This window comes from Phoca vitulina, unplaced genomic scaffold (genome assembly GCF_004348235.1).
Source record: "Phoca vitulina isolate PV1807 unplaced genomic scaffold, GSC_HSeal_1.0 scaffold25, whole genome shotgun sequence".
Classification (NCBI taxonomy): Eukaryota; Metazoa; Chordata; class Mammalia; order Carnivora; family Phocidae; genus Phoca; species Phoca vitulina.
In genome coordinates, this window is record NW_022589728.1 from 43,250,875 (window position 1) to 43,276,595 (window position 25,721).

Genomic DNA, 25,721 nt, shown 5'->3' on the forward strand with positions numbered 1-25,721 from the left:
CTTTACCTCATCAAACATCTCTATTCTCTAGTTAGTGTTCTCCTGCCCATATCAGGATCAGCACAACGCCATGGAGGTCTGTTTGGTTTGTATTTCTCTCATGACTGCTCCTTCACATGATGACCTGGTTGGCTCTGTGGCCATGCACTCGTCCTTTCTGTGTCCCTTCGCCTTGGAGAGCATCTGGTCCTATGCACAACACCTCCTTACCATACAAGGTAGACCCCTCCCAGTCCCTCTGTATCGGCAGCCTCTACACAGCCAGCCCTGGGCCCCAGCAGGTCAGCCCCTGGGCTCTTGTCCTCTACTCGCACGAGCCCTGTGCTAGTGTCTAGTGCCCACAGTGCACCTTCCAGTGCCTCAGGGAGCAAAGCCAGATGGACACCTTCTTCTCTGGATTCTTCGATTCTATTTTGGATAGGTTCCAGCATTCTTTCTACTTGGTCTCCCCCATGTCACATCTGATTTTTCCTTATTGTAGAGGGTGAGTGCAGGGCCTCAGGAGCAAGTATGGTTTGCTGACAGCTTCCCCAGCCAGGGGGGTGTTGGCAAGAAGTGCAGGAAGAGACAGAGGTAAGTGTCCACATCTTTTCTTGAGTTTGTGACAGTGCTGTTTATGGTCACCAGTTTTTATTTAAGGAGTTATTTACCTGTGGGAAAAAAGATGTTCTCTATTCTCTATATTCTTTAGAAAGAAACACAGGTTACCATCTAGGTTTCATCATTTGAAATGGGACTTAAGAATGTTTATATCATATCTATATCATTGATATCCTAGTCATTTTGCTCTCTGGGTCTTCTTAATTCTCCATTAATTTTCCTTCCTTCCTCCCTCCCTTCCTTCTTTTGTTTCTTTCCTTCTTTCTTTCACTCATCCATCGGTTAGGCCAGGTGAGAGAGTCAGCTCTGCTAAATTCTAGCAGGAGGGGATGACTTTTATCAGAGTACTGTGTGGGAGAGTGAAGATAATGGTACCTCCAGGCCTGCAGCTCACAATGGGATTTGTAGAATTTCTGGGATTTCTACAAATAACAGGCTGGTGGTGGTTGATTTTCTGTGTGGTGCTTTTTGTCTGCCTGCATACACTGCTTCTTTTCCTTCCCCCACACGGTGTTTATCTCAATCCTCATTTTCCTGGCTAAGACTGCCCTGGAAACTTGAGGAGGGGTTAGAAGGTGGGGTCCTAGCAGAAAACAAGCCCTGTCCTCTGTAATGACCCCTCGTGACTTAGCACTGATGACTCAGGACTGGCCGACTTAGTGAAACATTCATTAGAAAGCAACTCAGTTACTTCTGTGTTGTTTATTGAAGTGGTTCTGCCTTTAGTGTTTGCCTAATTATTTTTGTCTTTCGTATGTCCGAGAATATTCTCAACGTATAAGGGGGCCTGAAGCCAGGTGGTCTAGTTGGAAAGGCACAGACACTGGGGTAAAAGAAAATCTGGATTCATACTCAGCCTCTAGCACCTACTAGCTCCATGACATTGTGCAAGTCACTTAGGTTCTTTTAGTCTTTGTTTCCTTATCTGTAACTTGGGGATCATACCCCCAGGCATCATAATACTCCAGGTATCATAGGATTGTTGTGAAAATTAAGTGAGATAATGTCTGGAAAGCACTTAGCACAGTGTCTGGCATAGTGGTAAGTACCCAATAAATCCTGCTTCCTGCTCTCCCCCAGCCTCCCCGCCCCACCAGTTAGTCAGCTGTCTCTAATACAGCATCAGTGGAACTGTAAATACCTTCACTGTTACGTAATTGCTCCCCACCGATCTGCGCCTTGATCACTTTTCTGCCCTCCCTCCAGATCTGTTCCTAAATTCAATTAGACCAGACTCTCCCTCTGGTCTAATCTCCCTCTGTGGAGAACAGTGAAAACTGGATTTTTTAAAAAATCATTTTTCCATAGAACTTAAAACCCCTGCAACGTCTTTGGAAGTTGTGTTTTCCAAAAGGACTTATTGTTGACACAAAAATTAATATATTTACATTCAGAGCTTCTTTTCCACAATAATCTTGATAATCATATTTTCCTGATTCTTGAGAAGCCATGTGATTTTTTGTGTGCAGGAAATGCACTTTGTTGATTTGTCTAAGTGGATGCTAGGCTTATAAATTTTTAGATTCAATTTGATTATTTCTGGAGCTCAGGTTCCCAAAATGCAAGTGAGTCTTCAGCAACCTATAAAGAAAATAAGTTATTCTCCTTCTCTGTTTCCTATTTATTTCAAGTTAGTGATGATTTTCAGACCCAGCAGTTCAAGACTTTTGTCATTCCTGTTACTATAAATCTGAAATTCCAGTGTTGTTCAGCTTTTGAATGTCTTAGGATCTGATTGCTTATTTCCATCAACCTAGAAAATGTCCTTCTTTGCATTAGTCCCAGTTCTCACCCCTACTGACCACATTGTCTACAGGCCATATTCTTGCCACTTTGTCTCTTTAATATTGGACAGTTTTATTTTATTTATTTTTTATTATGTTATATTAGTCACCATACAGTACATCATTAGTTTTTGATGTAGTGTTCCATGATTCATTGTTTGCCTATAACACCCAGTGCTCCATGCAATACGTGCCCTCCTTAATACCCATCATCAGACTAACCCATCCCCGCAACCCCCACCCCTCTGAAACCCTCAGTTTGTTTCTCAGAGTCCATAGTCTCTCATGGTTGGACAGTTTTAGATGCAATTTGAAGGTGCTAATATTCCTTTGAGTAATAGGAAGAGATATGGTAGCTTGGTTAGATTACATTCTCTAATGTGAGAGTTTCACCTAAAAAAAGGCTAGGACTAGTCAGATCTTCCCATGCAGCTTATTGCTTGGGAAGGCAAAAGCCTGAAGTGATTGAAAGCATGGACTGCACATGGATTTGGGCAATAAGAATCCCAGCTCTGCCATTTACTAGTTATGTAGTACTGGGCAAGTGACTTAATTTCAGGTATAGAAATTAAGTTTCTTTATTTGTAAAAGGGGAAGGCAGTATTACTTGCTTCGCAGAATTAAACGGGGAAATGTTTCTAAAATATATGAAATATTATCTGGAAACACCTTAGCACAGTGTCTGATACAGCACTGAGTGCCCAGTAAACCTTGGTCCGCTCTCTCCCAGCTTGCACTGAGTGTTGGCCATCTCTAAAATCACATGGGTGATGCTATAAATTCTGTACCACTATGTGATTGCTCTCGTCTAGTTCTTGTCTACCTTACCCTTCTACCCAACCTCCCAGTTCGAACCCAGTTCAAGTCTCTCTCTTTCTCTCTCTCCCTCTGGAGTAACTTCATTCTCTATCCAGAGAAATGATAACTTCATTTTTAAAAGATCAGGTTTTTTTTAAGATGAATTTCAAGTGCCTACAACAGTGATGATGGTGATGGCAATAGTGATAAGAATGATGTGGGAGTTTCTTACTCTCTTTATCTTCGAGGCTGTAAGTTCCATGAGTCCAAAGTTCATGACTGGGCTCTTCAGTCCTAAATCCCTCAGTTCCTGGACCAGGGATGGTTGTTGAATGAATGAGTCTGATATTTTGAGTAGCTTTGATTATGCCATTTAATCTTTTTGATTTCTGCACAGTAAGTCCAAGTGAATATTTGTTGATTTGTATGTTCACTTCTATTACAGAATTTTAGTTTCTTCTTTTATAGAATTCTTAAATGTATGCTTGTATATTGAAAGATGGACAGCAATGACATATTTTAACAAGTGTTAAATGTGGAAATTAAATATAAGTAAGTTAGATATCACAGGAAATAATGTTCATGAAGTATTAGTGTCTACACAGTGGAAAAAAAATCTAGTAGTTTGATTTGAAGGTTTGAGGACAGGGGTCCTGGGAAAAGTTCTGGGAATGGAGGCATCACATTCCTTCCCACACTAAGCACGTAACTGCGTGAGTTTGGTTTCATTTCAGAAGTAGAGTGTTCTCAGACACCGAACACACCCCTATAATAAGCTCAGCCCTAGGAGGGCATAAGATAAACCTGGGGAGTCTTTCTAAGATGACAGTCCTCTGACATCTGAAGTCCATTTTGACAAGCTCCTATAAATACTTTTATAGACTGTATAAAATTTCTTCCTTACCCTAACAGCTTTTATACATAGGATGTGACACAGTGACCTGGAAAAGCAAAAGCTCCATAAGGTCAAATAATCCATTGCCTTGGTAGTGTGAGGTTCATAAATTTTGAAGCATTGAAATTTCATGCAAACATCCCTGAGTTTGCTCCGAGTTTTCTTTTATCTGGAGAAAACAAATGTGTCTCACACTTTCCATAACTGAGGAATGAAAATGTTTGAGATAAACAGCAGGTCTTGGGGCGCCTGGGTGGCTCAGTAGTTAAGCATCTGCCTTCAGCTCAGGTCATGATCCCAGGGTCCTGGGATCGAGCCCCGCATCGGGCTCCCTGTTACACAGGAAGCCTGCTTCTCCCTCTTCCGCTCCTCCTGCTTGTGTTTCCTCTCTCGCTGTCACTCTCTCTGTGTCAAATAAATAAAATCTTAAAAAAAACCAAAAAACAGCAGGTCTCTTGGAAGGCCAAACACTTCTCTTGAGAAAATGCAGTCCCATGTCCCTGTGGATGGGTTCAGTATCTGCAGAGGCATAATTATAATATTCTAGCTCTAACAGAGATTCCAAGGTTCCAGCCCTCCTTCCATGTCCCCCACCTGCCCTAGCCCAGCCTTATTTCCAAGGCTTTACTTTCCCTTAGGCAAATGTAACTGGTAACTGATTTAATGTTTAAAAATATTCTCTGTCCAAAAGTTCTTTTTATAGATCTATATCTGTCTTGTTGCAGCTTACAACAATTTCCATTAGGTGTGCTAATCCATTCATCAACAAATATGTATAGAGCCCTTTGATTTACCAGGAGCTGTGTGTGGAAACCCAGAGCAGAAACTACATTAATTGTGATTAAGTGCCAAATGGGTGGAACAGAAAATAAAAGTTTTGAAGTTCAGAGGAAGGAGAAAGTGGAACCAGGAGGATTTGGAACTGGGTCTTAAAAGATGGTTGGGATATAGGTAAGTCAGGAGAAAAAGGAAGGGCAGATGGGGTAGGATAAAGGGAATGAGGAAAAGTACAGAGATGGAAAGAAAATGAAGAGAACGATTTACCTGGAATTGAGGCTTTGGAAAGGGGAGTAGTTGGAGGCAAGTCTGGAGGGGCAGATTGGAACTAGTCTGTGAAGCCTCAAATGCCATACTAATTAATGCTGATGGACTCTATGTTATAGTCTGTGGCCTCTGAAGCCAGGAACTCCACAGGATCATCATTTGGTACAGGAAAGTATTCTTTATCTAAAAAAAGAAATACATTTTACTAATATATTAAGTGTATTGACAATATTGTGTATGTGTCATTTACACATACATATGTGTTGATGCATGCTCAAAATTGTGTTACTGATAGAGACGCATGTTCAAAACAAGTTCGGAGGCGGACTACTGCTATAGACGGTAAGGAGTGATTAAAGATTTTCATGTAGCCAGTGACATATTCAGAGCAGTATTGTAGAAAGATGAATCTGGGGGCAGTTTTAAAGAGAGAATGGGAGGAAACAGTTGGCGATTGCAGTGATTCAAAGGGCTTAAAGTGTGGTAGCCACAGTGCAGCGGGAATGGAAAGGAGGGGACGTTTTGATGGTCTTGTTCTTTCCGTGATGACATTTTCCTTTAGCAGGAACATTGGCTGATCACTTTGGGGGCTGATCACATTTGATACTCTCAAATGTGTTATGGCCTGAAAACCTAAACTTAAATGAAAACAAGAATAAAAATTATGGTTAATTATTGGTCAAAAACAAGTTTAGGTAACCTCTTAACTAATTTTATACACAAAGAACATCTTGAAAAATGAAGATAAAACCCGTCCACTGCAATCCTAAAAATGACCACTTGAAAGAGTTCCCAGAAGCAGCTTAATGAGGGCCCCTGCATTATAAATAGCTTGTGCCCCATGTCTGCTGTTTGCTATTGAAAGTGGATCCCAGAAATTTCCTCATCTCAGTTGCATGTTGGAGCTGTATTACTTTCTGATAATCCCTGATTCAAGTATAAACACATTCGTTCTTCTCACACAGTACCATCTTCACAAGAAATAAAATTTAAAGAACCATATTGATGAATGTGAATTTGTAAGAGAATTTGTCTTGGTTCTTGTTCTTGATTACCATCCTTTTCTTAGATATTGTACTATGTGTTTAACTCCTCCCCATTGGATGTTTTTGCAGGGTAGAACTCTTAACAGAAATGTGTTCAGAGTTCAAATCTATCATTAGCCAGGCTTCTCAATTTCTCCTTGCAGATAAAAACACCCTAAATAATGATAGGGAAAAAGAAATAGTATGTTTAAAGATGCCAACTACATCAGACTTGTGATCTCTACGTGATACTAACATAATCTTGGAACTATACTGATGAAAAAGCCCTGCTATCAGACAATTTAAATAAGAAAAACAAATTCACATATTTTAACTCTAGTCAGGCATCAGAAATAGACTTAACTTTGTCTTAATCAAGTTAAAAAATACTGCAGATTGAGTGTGTGTGTGTGTGTGTAATCATTTTGGCTGAAAATTAATAGAATGTAGTATTGAAAAATAGATATAACATATTGAAGCATATCAAAACAAAGGAGATAGGAATAAAATTCCACAACAAACTGAGGGTTCTAGAGGGGAGGGGGTTGGGGGGATGGGTTAGCCTGGTGATGGGTATTAAAGAGGGCACATACTGAATGGAGCACTGGGTGTTATACGCAAACAATGGATCATGGAACACTACATCAAAAACTAATGATGTAATGTATGGTGATTAACATAACATAATAAAAAAAATTCCACATTAAGTGAATATTCTTACATACTGCTGGTGGGAATATAAATTGGTAACATGTCTTTAGAACATTAGTGACATGTTTCAAGAGCCTTAAAAATGTTTATACTATTTAGACTTGGTATTTCTTGTTTTAAGAACTTGTCCTAAGGATGTAAACCTTAAATATCCAATAAGAAGAAAATAGCTGAAACAATTAAGAATCATTTTCTTGAAGATTATTAATTATAGTAGATAAAGGCCATATATGCCATAATTTTGAGTGAAAAAAGTAGTATAAAACTATACATAAAATATTGCTTTTATATGTATGTATACACATACTTGCATACAAAATTTCTAAGGAAGTATAGCAGTATGCTTAGAGGTTGTTTTGTTTCCAATTTTTTATTGTTTTCCTTAGTTTTCAGTTTTGTTTTTTTTTTTTTAAGATTTTATTTATTTGAGAGGGAGAAAGAGAGAGAAAGCATGAGTGGGGGGAGAGGCAGAGGGAGAGGGACAAGCAGACTGCCTGGTGAGTGCAGAGCCCAACATGGGGCTCAATCCCAGGACCCTGAGATCATGACCTGAGCTGAAGTCAGATGCTTAACCAAGGTGCCCCAGTTTTCAGTTTTAAAAAGAATATATATTGTTTTTATAATCAGAAAAAATATCTAAGTAAAAAATTAGGGAGAACTGTTGGAGTTCAAAATACAAATACCTATAATTTAAAACAGCTGATGGAAAGATTTCTGTTGATCATAATGTATTTATTTAATGATTTGATCAACAAAAGCTGTTGTACTAAATTTTGACTAGACCCATGCTGCAAAAGTAAATGTAATAGCAGCTGAAGAAAATGTTGAATTTGAAGCACATCTAATTCTCTAGGCTACTGGAGTGGTTTCATCTGTGTTATTTGGGATTTGGTTTCACAAAAAAAGAGCATATCTTACCAACTTCCTGAAATCAGGAGGCACTAATATGGTCTAGATTAAATGAAAATGCAGGAGCTTTCATTTATACTTACATAAATGTATGTAGGCATTCATTCATTCATTCATTCAGTCAGTCAGTCAGTCAGTCAGTCAGTTAACAAACATTTATTCAGCACTTGTTAAATGTCAGGTCCTGGACCAGGGTAAGGAAAAAGAGAAATGAGTAAGTCTCAGGAAATTAATGGTCTGTGGGAAGAACAACATTTAAGTATGGTTGAAAATGAAAAGAGAGGTATATATGAAGTTCTAGAGGCACACTGAGAAAGGAGTAGCCAACTTTTGCCCTAGAGTTAGGGGAGCTTTCTCAGAGAAAGTAATATTAGAGATGGGCTTTGTTGAGTGAATAGGAGTTTGCCAGATGGAAAAAGTGAGGTGGCATTCTAGATAGGAAGAAGAGGATATACAAAGGACCAAAAATCTGAGCTAGCATGGCATGTTTTCAGGGATGGATAGGAAATGTGATGTGACTGGAGCTTAGGATGAGAGGCAGAAGTGGTGGATGAGAGTGGGAAACTGGTTAGGGCCAGAAATGGCCTCACACAACGGTAGTCACGGTGTTCCTGCTGCAGCAAAGATTAATGGTGATTTTCCTGTCTAATAGAATCCTAATCATTATAATGAGGTAGGACTCTTCCCTTTGAATTATGGAAATTATAACTGTTATGACCTGTTCCACAAACACAGGTTATAAATATGATCACATCTCTTTAACCTCCTTTACAGTTAATCATTCAAGCCTCCATAGTCCTTATTAGCAAGAAGTCTATTATCTCCCCTTGAGGTCCCTCCCACTGCTTCCAGATTGCCCATGAATCCTGGGACAGCACTCAGGCCGAATAGGTCAGTCCTCCCCCAGAAACCTGTAGCTAGATCCACCTGTGACTGCTCTTCCCTCTGGCCACTGCCTGGCACTATTTGTACCCCTGAGTCACAGTGGTGCTGATTTGGGGCGACAAGATGACAACTCTCTTCATTTACAATCCCATCCTCAGCTCTTATACCCGAAATCATAACCTCTGTGCCAGGGTAGCTGGATCTGGAGGAGCTTCCAGAGTTGGCCACATGCTAGGCTGAAATTAGCCCTTCCGCTAGAATCTTGGGTGACTGTGCTGAGCCCTGGTAATAGCCCAGACTCCTCCCTTCATCATGGTCACTTTATTCCAATTGTTTCTAAGACTTTCTCTGTCCCAGGACCTTAGTCATTGTCACCCTGACCCAACAGGTCTCTCATCCCCAGCCCCCAATCCAAGGAGGCAGGGATGAGGACCCGGGGGCTTTTCTCCTAGAAGGCTCTAGGCTCTTTTTACACACTGATTTGCCTCCTGCCCAATGTCCAGGTTGTTCCTCCAGATGAGTCAGAGGTAGCAGCTTATAAGATGGAGTATAAAAACCAATTTATTTTTGGGGTGTTGAGTTTGATAAATTCTTTATAGATTTTAGATACTAGCCCTTTACCTGATAAGACATTTGCAACTATCTTCTCCCATTCTGTAGGTTGCCTTTTAGTTCTGTTGACTGTTTCCTTTGCTGTGCAAAAGCTTTTTATCTTGATGAAGTCCCAACACCTCACTTTTGCTTTTGTTTCCCTTGCCTTTGGAGACATGTCTAGCAAGAAGTTGCTCCAGCTGAGGTCGAAGAGGTTGCTGCCTGTGTTCTCCTCTAGGATTTTGATGGATTCCTGCCTCACATTTAGGTCTTTCATCCATTTTTGAGTTTATCTTTGTGTGTAGTGTAAGAAAATGGTCCAGTTTAATTCTTCTACATGTGGCTGTCCAATTTTCTCAACACCATTTGTTGAAGAGACCGTCTTTTTTTCCATTGGGTACTCTTTCCTGCTTTGTTGAAGATAAGTTGACTATAGACTTGAGGGTCCATTTCTGGGTTCCCTATTCTGTTCCATTGATCTATGTGTCTGTTTTTGTGCCAGTACCATATTGTCTTGATGATTACAGCCTTGTAATAGAGCTTGAAGTCCAGAATTGTGATGTCTCTAGCTTTGGTTTTCTTTGTCAACATTCCTTTGGCTATTTGGGGTCTTTTTTGGCTCCCCACAAATTTTAGGATTGTTTGTTCCAGCTCTGTGAAAAATGCTGATGGTATTTTGATAGGGATTGCATTGAAGGTGTAGATTGCTCTAGGTAGCATAGATATTTTAACAATATTTGTTTTTCCAATCCCTGAGCACAGAACGTTTTTCCATTTCTTTGTGTCTTCCTCAATTTCTTTCATAAGTGTTCTATAGTTTTCAGAGTATAGAACTTTTACCTCTTTGGTTAAGTTTATTCCTAGATATCTTATGGTTTTTGGTGTATTTGTAAATGGGGGGATGGGGTAATTGGTGCTGGGCATTAAGGAGGGCACTTGAAATAATGAGCACTGGGTGTTATATGCAACTGATGAATCACTAAATTCTACCTCTGAAACTAATAATACAGTATATGCTAATTAAATTGAATTTAAATAAATTTTTTTTAAAAAACCCAATTTATTGTCCTGTCCCAGTGTCCCCCAAAAGTGCCTAATTGCTTTATATTTACATAACTAAGATACCAAGCAATACTTCCAAGAACAAAAGATCCTCAAAGTGACTTTCTGTTCCTGCCTTATTATAAAAAGAAGTAATTACAATTTATTTCACTAAAATAATTAATCTGTGTCCAACCATGCCTCCTATTTTATTTATTTTTATTTTTTTATGCCTCCTATTTTAAAAAAACGATACTGTGCTTATATACCATATGACAAATTATGTAACTTGTCCAAGTTAGAAATAGGTCTTGACCCCCAAATCCATGTGTTCAACCACTACACTTACTTACTGCCCATTCTCATTCAATTTAGATGCTAATATTTCATTATTTTATCTATACCTCAAATATTACATTAATCAGGTTTATTGCAGGAATAGAAATCTCTAAGTATAGGCATTCTTCTGCGCTATTGATAAATGAGAGCTGGGCAACAAATGTATTTATGAACTAGTGCATTTATATGGAAAACGAGTATACAGTATTTACTGCAAGAGAAAGTTGTATTTTCTCTGCAAAGTTAGGTCACAGAAGGGAGAACAGGACTCACACATAATTCTGGAGGGATTGAAACTGAACAGTAAATGAGCATTTGGGTCAATACACATTGTTAACAAATAGCATTCGCTAGCATTCATGATTTGGGAAAGCTATCTCCAAGGCTGGATTAATGTGAGTTTATTTTGCTTTGCCCCCTCGGTGCAAGTGTGGGACAATCAACTGACCTTTTCAGTTTATCAGTTTAATGAAAGTCACCTCTCAGCCTTCTCATCTTTAAGTTTGATAATAATGAAAAATAAAGCCCAACCAGATTGTTTTGACCTTTTCTCCTAGGCACTGTTTTCCCATTAGCATTATTACTTTCCTCAGTAAAATGGAAGTGAAATGCATGTGTATCATATTTCATAAACAAGACAAAATTCTGACACATTATCAGCAGTTTATGTTTTTTAAAGAGGAAAATCATATGCTGTAAAATGTGTGCTGCACTATCTGGAGTTCTTAATAGAAATTCCAGAAGGTCGAGAGATCTCTGCAAAGTTACTATACATCCATAGGGGAACTAATTGCCTGTCTTCTGACAAAACCCCAATGAGACCTGACTCCTGGACAGCTGAGCCCAGAGTCCTGCCACTCACCTCCATTTCTGAGACTTTCTTTCTCGTGCTCGCTGGGGGCCAGTGCTGGGTAGCTCAAGCCAGAGCCAGGGTTGTGAGTCAGGATCACTACTGAGCTCTTCGTTTACCCCAGTTCTCCTACAAAATGAAATCCCTGTGTTTGGCCTCCTATCACTGTATTGTGTTGCTCTTGGTGATTTTGCTTTATTATTATTGTTGCTATTTATACTTAGAATTCTTTCTTAGCTTTTAAATCTAGTTTGGATTTGAGATCCACAATAAATTATATTATTTAAAGATGAAAAATATAGATATTCTTACATCAGCTTGGTTCAGTTTTCAGACTTATCCAGCTCTTTGACTTTATTCAGAAACTAACAATTCTGATTGGCCTTCACTTTTTAAAAAGTGAGGAACCTGTTCCAGTTTACTTGGATTTGGATATGCTCTATGTTGGGATGAGGAAGCAGTCCTTACTGAAAGAGGTGGTATGCGTTTTTCTACAAAGTTAGATGAAATTTGTACTTTTCCCTTGGCCGAGTACACATTCTGAATAAACAAAGATATTCTCCGGTTCCTAAGGATAAGGAATGAGGACTATGCCTCTCTCCTGGCTTTCCCACAAGATCTCCCTGGTGATTACTGGCACAGACTGAGAAGTTGTGTGGGATGATATAGAAAGAAGCTAACTAACAATTCTTGAAAACCTACTATGTGCCTACTGTGCTTAATATATATTTGCCTCGTCTCATTTAATTTTCTTGACAATCCCATAAGGTGGGGCGCCTGGTGGCTCAGTGGGTTAAGCATCTGCCTTCTGTTCAGGTCATGATCCCGGGGTCCTGGGATCAAGCCCCACGTCCTGCTCCCTGCTCAACAGGGAGTCTGCTTCTCCCTCTCCTTCTGCGCCCCCCCCCCACTCGCCCTCTCTCTCTCAAATAAATAGTAAAATAAAGTCTTTAAAAAAAATCCACAATCCCATGAGCCAATGACCATTTTCTTTATTGTAGAGATGAAGAAATTGAGGTCCCGAGAGATTAGGTAACTAGCCTGACATCACAGAACCAAAAGTAGCAGAGCAGAGCAGCAAACAACACTTCCTCAAATTCATGGCCGGCATCTTTCTGTGCCCCACACTGCCCATCTACAGACTCGGGTGGCTTGGGGCCCCTGAACTCCTCACTAGGACGAGGGTCTAGTCTTTGAATAAAGTCCCATGCATTTGTCTTAGGTTTAGAGACAACCAGAATATCAGAGCAGAGACTTCAGAGATCAGGCAAGCATTTGCTTAACCACTGCTTTCCTAACCTCTTCTTTCTGGCCCTTCACCTTGAACGTGGGGGAGGCACTCGTGTTCCGTGCTGATAGGGACTGAGCTTCTTTCTCAAGGCCTTGAAAGAGGCTCCATTTGTCTTTTTAGAGACAGCTGTGCACCAACAGCTATGCTGTTGTTGTTTGGAGGCCTTAGCATTCCTCATTTCAAACTGATTACTTCTTTATTATCTTAATATAACATCATTGACCATCTGGCTGATCTGAAATATGAAGGAGACTCATCCTGGACAGTAATGATTTACAGGTGGAGCACCAAATCTATAGGGATATTCAGGGCGTTTGCTTTTAAAAAATGATTATTTTGGGGGGGCACGCCTGGGTGGCTCAGTCGTTAAGCATCTGCCTTCGCCTCAGGTCATGATCCCAGGGTCCTGGGTTCGAGCCCCGCATCGGGCTCCCTGCTCAGCAGGAAGCCTGCTTCTCCCTCTCCCACTCCCCCTGCTTGTGTTCCCTCTCTCGCTGTGTCTCTCTCTGTCAAAAAATAAATAAAATCTTTAAAAAAAAAATGATTATTTTTTTCTAACCTGTGCTAACTATGCCTTTATCCTTATTGAGAGAATTCCATCATTTTAATAATTTGGTACTGTTTTGCTGGTAAGTTCAGAGATAATGTAAAAAGGAAGTGTATTTTTTTCCTTTTTATGGATTAAAAAAAGTTCAGAATTTTCATTTGCACTTTATCCTTTCTTATTGTTTCTATGTTGCAAGCAAAATGTCATTTGATTTAAATCGGCATTCAGCACATTTCTTTGAGAGAGGGAGCACATATTGTGATTTTTGGATATACTGAGTAGACTTCTTCCCACAACAAGTTTGTGCTTTGAATGTGAGCAGCTAGTTTGACTCTGGAGCGAGCAGTGGGCACTTCAGGATTCTTTGTCAGCAGGCACCAAAATGCTTATGAAAGAACTTTATGTCTGAGTGTTTAGATACCCCTTCTCTCTAGGGGTACAATTGTATGCTCTGGGCCTAGATATCCATTATGTAGTTTCATAGTTTATTTATTAAATGTCTGTCACATGCCAAGCACAGAATTGTCTTCTATACATTATCACATCTCATTAATCCTCACAACGATCCCATGAAATAGTTATGGAATACATATATAATATTCTCTCTTCTTTTCAGATAAGGAGGCTGAATTTCAGATAGATCAGTTTCCCAGTGGTTACACAGCTAGTGCCTAATGATTGCAGGGCTTGCCAGCTGTCTGCCTTTATTTATTTATTTATTTATTTGAGAGAGAGCGCGAGAGCACAAGCAGGGGGATGAGGCAGAGGGAGAAGGAGAAGAAGGCTCCCCGCTGAGCAGGGAACCCGATGTGGGGCTCGATCCCAGGACTCTGGGATCATGACCTGAGCCAAAGGCAGACGCTTAACGACTGAGCCACCCAGGTGCCCCTGTCTGCCTTTTTCATCTGTAACAGCTTGCCTAGGAGTGAACTAGCTGGAGTTTTAGGAGATAAAGCTGGGAAAGTGATGGAGGGCTTTGAACTTTATTCTAAGTGACATACCAAGCTTTGGGTTCATTTATTCATTCAGTACCTATTTAATGGACACCTAATGTGTGCCAAACAGGCTGGGCACTAGGGGCATCATAGGGAACCAAGAAAGATAAACCCCTGCCTTCTGGGAGCTTACATTCTGGCTATGGGAGGTTTTGAACAGAGAAATGACACGATCCAGTTTCACTCTTACAAGGTTCCTCTGGCTGCAGGGGTGAGAGACTGCTGCAGAGGGAGCAGGTAGGGGGTGACGGCAGCCCGGACAAAAGACAGTGGGGTTTGTACCCCAGTGCTAGCACAGCTGAGAAGCTGGCTTCTAGATGGACTTAGGAGAAAGCATCAAGGGGATTTTCTGAGCAATTCGATACCAAAATTTCTCACCCAGGCTTTAATGAGAACTCAGGTCCGCCTACATCCTAAACCTGTGCTCAGACATAGTCACTCAAAAATGGTTCTAGATGTGCCAGATCTGCCAACAACTTTAATAACTTCCAAGCTACAAATTTGTATTTCCCAAGTGAACAAAATCGTCACCAAGCTGTTTGTGAAGTAATAAGGTAAGTAAAATGTCATCTGCATTGCATTTGTTTTCATTGACCTTAAGTGAATAACCTTGTATTTCCAAATAGTAGAAGAAATGACCATGGGTAGCCATAAACATCGCCTCTGCTTGGCAGCCATGACGTCACCGAGGATAGCATGGGCAGCTAGCTATCCTTGTGGACTGAGACTAAGTAGCAATCCCCTACACACCTTATCTGGAAGTAGAGCCAAATGATTGGGTTTCAGTTATCATTGGAAGATTCCCTGATCTGACTAGAGTCCTGCCAACTGCATCTTCTATATGCAATCTAACATTCCACTGACCTTGGCCATCCACTGGGTTCTGCTGGGCAGGTTGTCAGTTCAGGATATGATTAGAGGCTCTCACTTCCTGGCCTGTAGGCAGCATTTGCATAACCCCTTTCTCCATTAACCTGCCCTGGAGATCAGCCCTGAGGGTACTTCTTTGCTGTGTCAGCCACACTCTGAATCAGGCAGCAGCCTCATCAGCAAGAGGTGAATATGCATGCCTCTGATGTCCTCCTGCCTCCAGAATGCAGATGAGGGGCCTCGCCATTTCCTAAAAAATTTAAAATCATCTGAAGGATCACTTATTTTATTATTTTTTCCCAGGGCTGCGACCAAAGAGGACTCTGCGTTTGGTGCTCTGGACTGCAGAGGAACAAGGTGGAATTGGTGGCTTCCAGTATTACCAGTTACACAAGGTAAGAAAGTAGCCATGGGTCTCTGGGCATTTGCATGTGTAATTAAGGTGAATAACCCAAAAGCAACCTTGCTTCCTTCTTTTGTCCTGAAGACTCTCAACAATACTTTTTGGTAGGCTGACCCCAGCCAACACCCCTTGCAGAAGCCTTCTTCATCAGGTCCCATAGCAGAGAATGCACTGGTGAACTAGGGGGTAGAGCTGAGGGCATCTCTATTTCTACATCAGTGTGTGACCTGAGAAAAATCCCAGCTGCCATGCCATTTTCTTAAAGTCTCTCTGGTTCTGCTATACTCTTACATGCCAGAGAAATAGTAATAGGTAAGCATTCCCTCTGCCCCCGGAGCCCTCTCCCATACTTTAATGCCCTAAGTCGTCCTGGAAGCACTATGGTAATTGAGAACCAAGTCCTGGGGCCTTGCGTCAGCAGGAGCCCTGATAATGGCAGTAGGAATGACGGCAGCTCAGACCTGGCCATGTGGAGGACGGCTTGGGTTGAGACTGACTTTAGTAAGACAAAAGTGAAGCTTGAGGCAAGAAGGTGATAGCAGAAGATCATGATTAGAAATACAAGACCACGTTTAAGACTGGGGACAGGGAGACTAATGTCGACAACCACCTTTGAGAGAGGGCAAAGTGTACAAGCTCAGAGATACTCTGGAGCAAATCAAATGTTAGTTCAAAGAGAAATTCCCAAATCAAGGCATATGCTGCTGAGCAGTGATGGTTGGGCGGAGGAGCAGGGTCTGGCCTGCTGCTGCGGGATTGTTTGTCCTGCATTTCAGATTAGAAGGAACAGATCTGCAGGCTTCCATTATCAAAATCAGAGAGGTTTGTTTTTTTTCAATTGTGTTTGTATCCTTTTGGATCATTTACAGAGTCGGTCTCTATGACCCTATTTCAGTTAGTTAGAGCTTAAGAGTAATGAGCTCAGGGGCATGAATTTGACCACTGAGCATAGTTATGTACTGTACAAAGGAAAACCATACTTTATGCTCAACTCTTCTACCTCTTCAGTTCTTTTGGCCTCAAGTGATCCTGGGGAATAAGACTATTCCAGATAAGTGTCCTGTGGTTGGTGGGTCAGTAGCATCAGCTCCTATATGTTGCGGTGGACTAGAACATCAGAGGAGATCTATTCTAGATTCAGCAACCTTCATTTAATATTTCTGACCACCTATTATGCTTCATATTAGGCTCTAGGTTTAGTGTCATTTAACGATTCACCCTAACCTTACCAAGACTCCAATCTAAAGGACACCAACCACTGAACTTCAATTATACTATAATGTGTGAAGTGTTCTGATAAAGTATTGACGGCAGAGACAGGAAGCTCACCTAACCTGGCCTGGGAGAACAGTCAGGATAGGCTACATGGAAGAAATGATGCCGAAGCAGAGACTTGAGGACTGAATAGAAGTAAGCTAAGGAAAAGGAGTTGTCGGGGAATTGGGTAGCGGGAACTGTACCTGCAAAGGCCGGAGATAAAGTGAGCACAGCACCCTGAGGAGACTGAAGGGGTTCAGAGTGGCTGGTGCACTGAACACAAGCTGCAGAGCGTAGGAGGTCAACAAGAGCCTGAACAAGAAGAATATATACATCATGTTTAGAAGTTCGCACTTTATCTTGAGGCAGCAAAAGTAACTGAATTATTTTTAAGGAGGAACTTTTAGATTCTATACATCTTGGACTCTATAAAAAACAGAATACCTGAGAACTGTTTTGAAGCACATTTATTCTCAATAATATACTCTACTCCAAGGGAAAAAAAAAAATGGATTTAAACTGCAGTGGATCTGGCTTGAACTTTCCTCAACCACTGCAATTCCTTAGATCTGAAAAAAGGTTTATTCCTCTGTAAGGTTTTGAGTTTCACTGTGGCCTACCAAAATACATGAAATACGTGAAATCAGAAATGACTTGATTCTAAGATTTTAGGAGGTTGGCAGAGAAATATATATATACGTTTTTTTCCAGAGGATGTGCAATCACATTAACAGAACTGGTTTATCTTGACAATATCCATGTTGCCGCTATACAAGAATCTATACATTGGTAGCTGGTCTGCTTTGCATTTTCAGGAATGGAAAGAGATTCCAGAAAAGGAAGTATAGGCTTTTTACTTTTAGATAGTTCTTTATCTCACCTTTAAAAAAACATTCTGCATGTTTTATACGAGACAGCCGATCTCAAAAGACTTACTCTGTATTCTCATGTTTCACATACTGGATGAAGCATTGTCAAGAGCATCACCACTTCTGGGGTGGCTGAGTTTACCTTTAAGTACATATAATAAGCAAGGACCAAGCCAGGGAGGACAAATAAGATTGTCTTTAAACTTCTCTATAGCACTTTTTAATGCCAAAAAATAGCAAACAATGTCCAGTTCACTCCAGCCGCAACAAATTGATCCTCTAACTAAGGTTGTGATAGCTGCTGAAATGAATAAGCCCTACAATTCCAGTGGTTCAGCATAATAGAGAGTTATTTCTTGCTCATTTACCATCCAGCCTCCAGGAGGGCTTGCTCCACATAGTCATTCAGGGGTCCAGGCTGATAGACTTTTCAGCAACATGGCTCCCAATGTTGCCTTGAGCATCAATATCCAGCTGGCAGCCAGAGGGAGAGTGGAAAGGTTTTATGAGACAGTTCTGGAAATGGATGTGGAAAGGCAAAGAGAGAGTTTATGTTTGCTTAACTGAAGTCTGAAAGGATCTTTATCGTCCACTAACCATGGTTACCTCTAAAAGAAAACTAGGACTAGGTGGATATAATAAGTTATATAACTGTATTGTTTTAATTCTTGTGAAGTAAAAATAATGAAAGAAAACAATTAAATAGAAGAACAGGGGCATCAGGAAACATTTGCTTGATGGAAGTTTCTATTTCATATTAAAGGCAATGCCATATCTTATAAACCACAAATGGCAGACAAGGGAATATATCCTTCCTCCTCCCGCAAGTATACCTGCCAAAACACTTGAAGTACAAGCATAGAATGGTACCACATCTGAACTTTCCAAGCCTTTGTGTTTTGCCTTCTCCCTTCAAATAAGAAACTAAATACACCACTGGCTATCAGGAGAACTGGTTCTGACCTTTGTTCTGCCACTAAGTAAATATGAGGTCCTCTGGCCTCTCAGACACAGAGTTTTCCTCAACTCAACTTATTAAAGTTTATCTTCCCCTCCCAACCCTCATGATGTAGAGAGAATCTCATATAATAATTATGCTTTGCTCTATTGAGAACAAAGTTGTAATATTATTTACAATTAAAATGTACAATTAAGCATGCCATTCTAAGATCTAGTATTATTATCTGTGAGGGAAAAAAGGCAATATTATCTTCAGCAGTACAACTATAGATCAGTAAACTATTATTAAAAATTTACCCTACAACAGACACTCCAGCCTGAAAGAAGTACAGTCATCATCTCTGTCACACTTGCCCCTCCTTCTCTATTGTTTCTATTAATGACAGCCTCATCCTCCCTCCCACCAGCTATCACAATGTCACTGGAACTTTTCCTTCCTTCCTCTTCCTTGTGACCCACATCTAATAAATGGTAAAGCTCCATTGATTCTGTATTCTGTCACTCTTGGTGAACCCTTCATTTCTATGTCCCCTGTCTTTTCTGTAGTTCAGGCTTTCCATTATACCTACCATATCAAGTCAGTCTTCCAGAAGCCCAGCTCAATTCAAATAAACCCTCTGCCTCCAAACCTTCAGTTGTTCCCCAGTGCTAAAAGAATCTAGCCCAAGCTGCTTAGCTTCTTGGTCCTTGTGGTTCTCCATGCCCTGGTTTCCCACCATCCTCCTCCATCATCCTCTAGTCTGACAAAAATGAGCAGTTCCTTATGTATCCCACACTGGCCTTTCTTCATATCATTAATCATACCATTCCTCTGCCTTGAATTCTCCTCTTTCCATCTCCTGCATGTTCTACAAGGATGAATTGAAATGCCCTCTTTCCCATAGAACATTCTCTAACTCTCCAACCCCTATTTCTGTCCTTGAAATAAATACAACACCTTATCTAGACATTTCTAAGGATGTGAAATAGTTTCTAATCTACAGGAAAGAAGGGAGGAAGGGAGGAAAGAAAGGGTGCAAGAGGGAAAAATGGAAGAAAGGGAAGATAAAATAAAAGAAGTCACAGTCTTTGGCCATAAGGATCTTACATTCTGCTTAAATACTAACTTTAAACTGACACATAAGAAATTTAGTATAACAAACAATATATAATGGGGTGCTAAATTATTTACTAAAAGTATCTTACTTTTACAAAGGACTCTATCACTGACAGGGTGCAGAGTACTGTAAAGGCTTAGCATAGCAGATGCAAAGGAGTTAAGAAGAGGGAGAAATGGCTAGGACATGTTGATCATGAGGAAGGCTCAGGACCTAATCCTTGAGGAATACGTGGGTTTGAGTGAGTAATCAGGGAGAGAGAAAAGGGAAGGCTACTCTCCTTTATATTGATGATGACTGAGACCTGAGGCATGCCTTTGGCTCTGGTGTAGATGCTATCAAAGAGGAGCGGAACTTTTATTTGGGGAGAACCTATTTTGGTGATTGTAAAAATAAGGGATTTGAACTTTCAAAATAATATTCCTAGCATTTTTATGGTACAGTTATGGTTATTAGTGATCTATATCAGTAAGGGACTAATAATCTGTGGCCCTCAGGCCAAATCCAGCCTGCCACCTGTTTATGTACAGACCTCAGGCTAAGACTGTTTTTTACATCATTAGCTGACTGTGCAACAGAGACTATGTGCCTGCAAAACCTAAAATATTAAACATCTGACCCTTTACAAAAAAGTCTGATGACCCTTAATCTATATGACAAAAAGCATAAAATATTTTCATGCTGTTATTTCCGTATAACAATTTCTTTATGGCTTTTTATGACTTAAGTGATAATTTTATTAATTTTGCTTGGAGCCAATTAAATATTCTCCAGGAAGATATTATCATAATACCATAAATGTACATATACTATCCTTTGTTATATGCATTCTTATTAGGTATTTCTTTAATAGTAAAGTTGGCTATACTTACATGGCATCATATGGATAAAAACAGGATGCAGAAAATTACTATTCCTTCTTTTTGTTACTCTGAATGTATTCCTTCTTCCTCTCCACGTGATCTTTTCAACAGTGGAAGTTCTATAAAGGCTATTTTAATGGACACATGTTGCTAAACTTTTGTGGGAATAAAATTAAAATTAACTATCCTTTTCTTAGTAAATACATCTTCATTTACAATTTACTTTTATTAATATAGTCATAGAAAAATATAAAATAAAGTGATTTAAAATTATAGGAGGAAACTTATTGCCAAGCTAATTTTCAAAATTTTATTCAGATTAATAGTTATCTTTACTTCATAATTATGCTTTTTAATGAAATATTAGCCAAATTATTATAATAATTGCTAGCCTTACTAAATTGTTGTGAAATATGTCAGGCTATTTGTGGTTTGTGTATACATTTTGAAACTCATATGCAACTCTATTATAATAAGTCTGAAACACTCTTCAAGAAACAAACTTTGGCACAAAAAGGTCTATAAGCGTTTTGGAGTCAGTAACTAGGTAAAATAATTCAACCAGAAAATGAATTTTTTATTATATTTTGGAGTCATCTAGAATAGAAATAATCCTGAGGGTTCGTCCAGCATGCCTATATTGTTATAGGCATAACAGAAAGTCATATGGCAGAAAGTCCTATAAAGGATGTATACATATTTTTCTCTTTAAAAAAAATGCTACTTCACATATTTTGATAAGTTGTAAAATGTTCTCTTCCAGATCTAAAGTTCTTTGCACTTTCTTTGTTCACATTGGCACAGGGACTTGAGAATTATTTATGTGTATATTGCTTGTGCTTTATGTAATTGATTTTTGGAAGTAACACGTTTTTCATGCTAACAGTGTTTTTCTGAGGTATAATAAGCATTCGGTAATAAAATGCACAGATCTTAAGTATATAGCTCAATATATTTGGCAAATGTGTACCCCTGTGTAATCATCACACAGATCAAGATATAGAACATTCCAGTTACCCTAGGAAACTTCCCTTTCAGATCAACCTCTGACTCCACCAAAGGTAACTATTAACGCTGACTTTTATCACCACAGATTGGTTGTGCCTGTTCTTGAATTTCATATAAATGAAATCATACAGTATGTACTCTTGAGTCTGGCTTCTTGCACTAAACAGTATGATATTGCGATCCATCCATGTTGGTACATTCATAGTAGTTCGTCCCTTTCTATCACAGAGAGTTTTCTATGGTATCAATAGTCCACAGCATCTTTATCCGTTCTCCTGTTGATGGCCATTTGGGTTGTTTCTAGTTTTGGGTATTATAAATAAGGCTCCTGTGAACACTTTTGTGCAAATTTTTTGGTGGACATATGCATTTCGTTTCTTTTCTAGAAGTAGAATTGCTGTGTCACATGATAGTTGTGTGTCTAACTAGATGCAGCCGAAGAGGTGGGAGGCTGTACTATTCTACATCCTCGCCAGCAATCTTTGAGAGTCCTCGTTGTTCCCCATCCCCCCCAATACATTATATTGTTAGACTTTTTTTCTGGCCATGCTTGTGGGAGTAATATTTTTATGTTTTTCAAGGTACAGTTCTGAAGAGTCCCAAGGAAAGTCCTGCCTCCACTTCTAATGGTCAGTGTGCTCTCACTCTTGCCTGCTTTCTTGCCTTTAAGATTGTCACCTGCATTCTGTGTTCTGCCTTATGATTTAAAGGAGGCCCAAGGCCTTTTTATCCTGCATGAGGTTTGTGGGGCTGTTAATGGTTGGAGTGACCTTACTTCATTTCGGAGAAACCCCTTGGAAGAGCAGGCCATAGAAGTGCCATCCTGTTCAAAGCTAAAGCTGACTCCCAGGAGCACAGATTTCACATGGAGGCAGGGGGCTTTTGGGACTCAATGGAGGCAAAAGGGGGCCTGAGGCAAGAATGATCCCTAAAAAGTTGAGGGAGGGAAATTTCTCTAATGCCCAGAGCATAGGTTATTCTACAAAAGGGGGGAGAAAGATGGCATAGGATGCCTTTGTGTTATTCTTTATTGATGAAATTATTATTTGTTAAAAATATGAACTTCTTTATTGGTTGAATTCAGCTTGCATTCACTAAGAAGGAAATGTCACCACCTATAGAAGGATATTATTGTGCTCTAGTAATTTTTAAGAGTTCACTTGTAAGAGTGGAATTTAACTTTGGAATTAGAAAATATTATAGATGATTTTATTTAATTTTCAAATCAGTGAATAAAATGAGTGTTGTCCAGATGCCATTCGCCTAATCTGCTTTTCATGAGAACCATGTTACTTTCTTCTCTACTCTTGGAAGGAGAGCATAATGTCATTTCTCATGTCCCAAAATGTACAAAAGAGGAAAAAACATCCTAGAAGAGTTTCAACTATTTTGCTGACATTTTTTAATCTTTCTCATTTTAAGCAAAAATATCTGTCATAATTATAATGAGTAAGGTAATCTAGCTTTGAAAAAGCCTCATTACACAAAGTAATCAAATAAAATAGATTGATATGTTCTGTTCTGGCATAAAAATATTTTAACCTTTTCCTGATTTATTGCACAAACTACTGGCAATTGAATTACAGGGATTATGAACACTGCTGTGTTCTGGTAATCATTAATTAGGGCAATATTTTAAATAGGCTTTATTAAATGAGGGATGAGATATATGATCATTCTAAATGCATCCGTTTACCCTAACTCTCGCCAACTCTAAAGCAGAAAAAGTTGAAATGAATGTGTGTAATGTTTTGTCGGAATTTCTTGTGTTGTCATGCTGAGGAACAAAATGTCCTCTTATGTAAAAATACAAAAATCCTAGCTTCTTTTAGTAGTGGAGTTCTTGCCAGGCTCCCAACCCTCATTAGGTTCATGTTTCATTCTAAAATAAAGGGATATGGTAGAAATGCTTATGGGACTTCTTTATGTTATCTGTGCAAATGGGTTTACTTAGACATTCTTATTGCACTGGCCCTATTGCCTCTCTGTAAAGGGATAGCTAGGGTGCTGCTGCCAGAGTGGGAACAGTTTTGTGCTCATCTGCAGCTCTGGTTATAAAAATAATAGACCTGATATACCCATTCAGCATAATTGTGTCTGGACCGTGTCTCCAGTGTGGCCTTTCTTCCATCGTTAATGTCCCGTGCAGTATAGATGTGCTAATCAGAGGTTATTGTCTCAATCGTTACTGCTGGGTTTTTATGCATCCTGTGTTTTTCTTTCAGCGCCTAGATATTTGCATTAGTTGGTCAAGCACATCCCAAAATTGGTTTAAATTTCATTTATCCCAGTGCATTGTTGGTCTGGAGCCCCTTGTAGTTCCAACATTCACACAATTTCTACAGCACACCTGGGAGCTCTTTGGCATCTTATTAGAATTTATGAATTAGTTTTCTTTTTTTTCTTTTTCTTTTCTTTTCTTTTTTTTTTTTTTAGTAAAGGGAAAGGGCTGTCTTTTGTATTTGTTTGCGTTCTCCTAGGTAGAATTCCCTTATGACTGTGGGGCTTCAGAGTCCTCTGTATGTATGGTATTTATGTAGAGACACATGTCAGCCTGGGCAGAAGTATCAAAATATTCCCTTTGATATTAGGGAATTGCATTATGTCACCTTGTGAATGAACGTGAGTAGGCTTTGACTCCCCTCTTTCCTTTATCTCTTTAGAAAGGATCCTTCTTGGCTGGTTTTTGTTATTTTTTTCCATATGGGACAAAAGGAATAGTCTAAAGTAAAAAGACTGGCTGTGACAACTAGAATGGTATCTTTCCATAATCATTGGATGGCAGGACTTTGCCTACAGTCACGGGGCAGTATTTATCCCGTAATGCCTTATGGTTTCAGATCACAGTGAGGTTTGGTTTGAGCGTTGGTTGGAGCTCTATACGTGTAAATAATGGTATCCTTTTCCTGACTGCTCTGCTACCATCCGAAACCCAAATAACGCAACTACACTTTTAATGTTTGTTCTGGGAACATTGTGCCCAAACACTGAGGTCTATTGTGACTTATCGTGGCTGGCATCTTATCTCACTTATTCTGCATTCCTGAAAGCATGAAGAAGGACTTCAGTTTGCATCCAGCCTCTTTTACCAGCTTACTAGAGGTTGCCAACTAGGCACAAATAGTTTCTGCCTCAGTGCCTTCCTATTGCCAACTGGGTCGTGATCTGACCCAGAAGGACCCACAGCATATTTGGTGCATGAGCTTTCTAAGGAAATCAGCTTGGCACACCAGGACACACAAATCTGAACTGAAGTGTCATGCCTTAGGCTCACAAGTGACCTACATGGGTCAGAGCCTTTGGAACTAAATTGTCCCATCACGTGTGCTTGGGACTTACTAAGTTACAGAGTCAGCAAACCACTTTTGAGTCACCAGCACTATTTTAACTTGCCCGGGACTGTCTTCTTCCCTTCGTCTTCTAAACCAAGGTTGGCAAGTTTTTCCTTAAAGGCCCAAATAGTAAATATTTTAGGTTTTCAAGCCATATGGCCTCTCTACTTAACTATGATCTTGTAGTGCAAAAGCTGTCATGGACAGTACTAGACAAGTGAGCGTGGCTATTTCAATCAAACCTGAAATTTAAAAAACACCACCAGTAAGCAGCAGGTCAGATTTGGCATGCTGGTTACATTTCTGACTCCTGTTTTAAACCCTTATGGGGAAGAAGTTTAGGAAACTTCCTTCTGAAACCTTTGCCACCAATCTCACAGTCTTACCTTTTGGTGGAAGGGCTCTATAGCACATAATGGAATTCTCACATTGAGGGTGTCTTGTAGCTAACATTTAGTTGTGTCTTGGTGGGCTTTAATAGGACTCTTTGTAAGCTTAGCCCTCAAGAGGTGACAGTTGCTTCCCCTTAGGTATTTTGCTAACGGAACACACCATCACCAGGTCAGTCTATTGCCTCAGGGATAGCCAGCCAAGAAGCCACACAACAGGATAGTAACCTGGTTGGAAGAAGGAGTTAGCATACTTTCCCAATATTTCTTTCTTTCTTTCTTTTATGTTTAGAAACTTCTATCTTTCTTTCTTTCTTTTTCTTTCTTTCTTTCTTTCTTTCTTTCTTTCTTTCTTTCTTTCTTTCTTT

The 25,721-nt window shown here is 39.7% G+C and overlaps 1 protein-coding gene across 1 annotated transcript in view; it reads left to right on the forward strand.

The window, feature by feature from the left end:
• Nucleotides 1-25,721, forward strand: part of CPQ (carboxypeptidase Q) — a 443,268-nt gene that overhangs the window by 320,222 nt on the left and 97,325 nt on the right. The window contains exon 6 of the mRNA XM_032421783.1: nt 15,479-15,570. Coding sequence (XP_032277674.1) covers nt 15,479-15,570 — 92 coding nt within the window. The remainder of the gene's footprint in view (nt 1-15,478; nt 15,571-25,721) is intronic.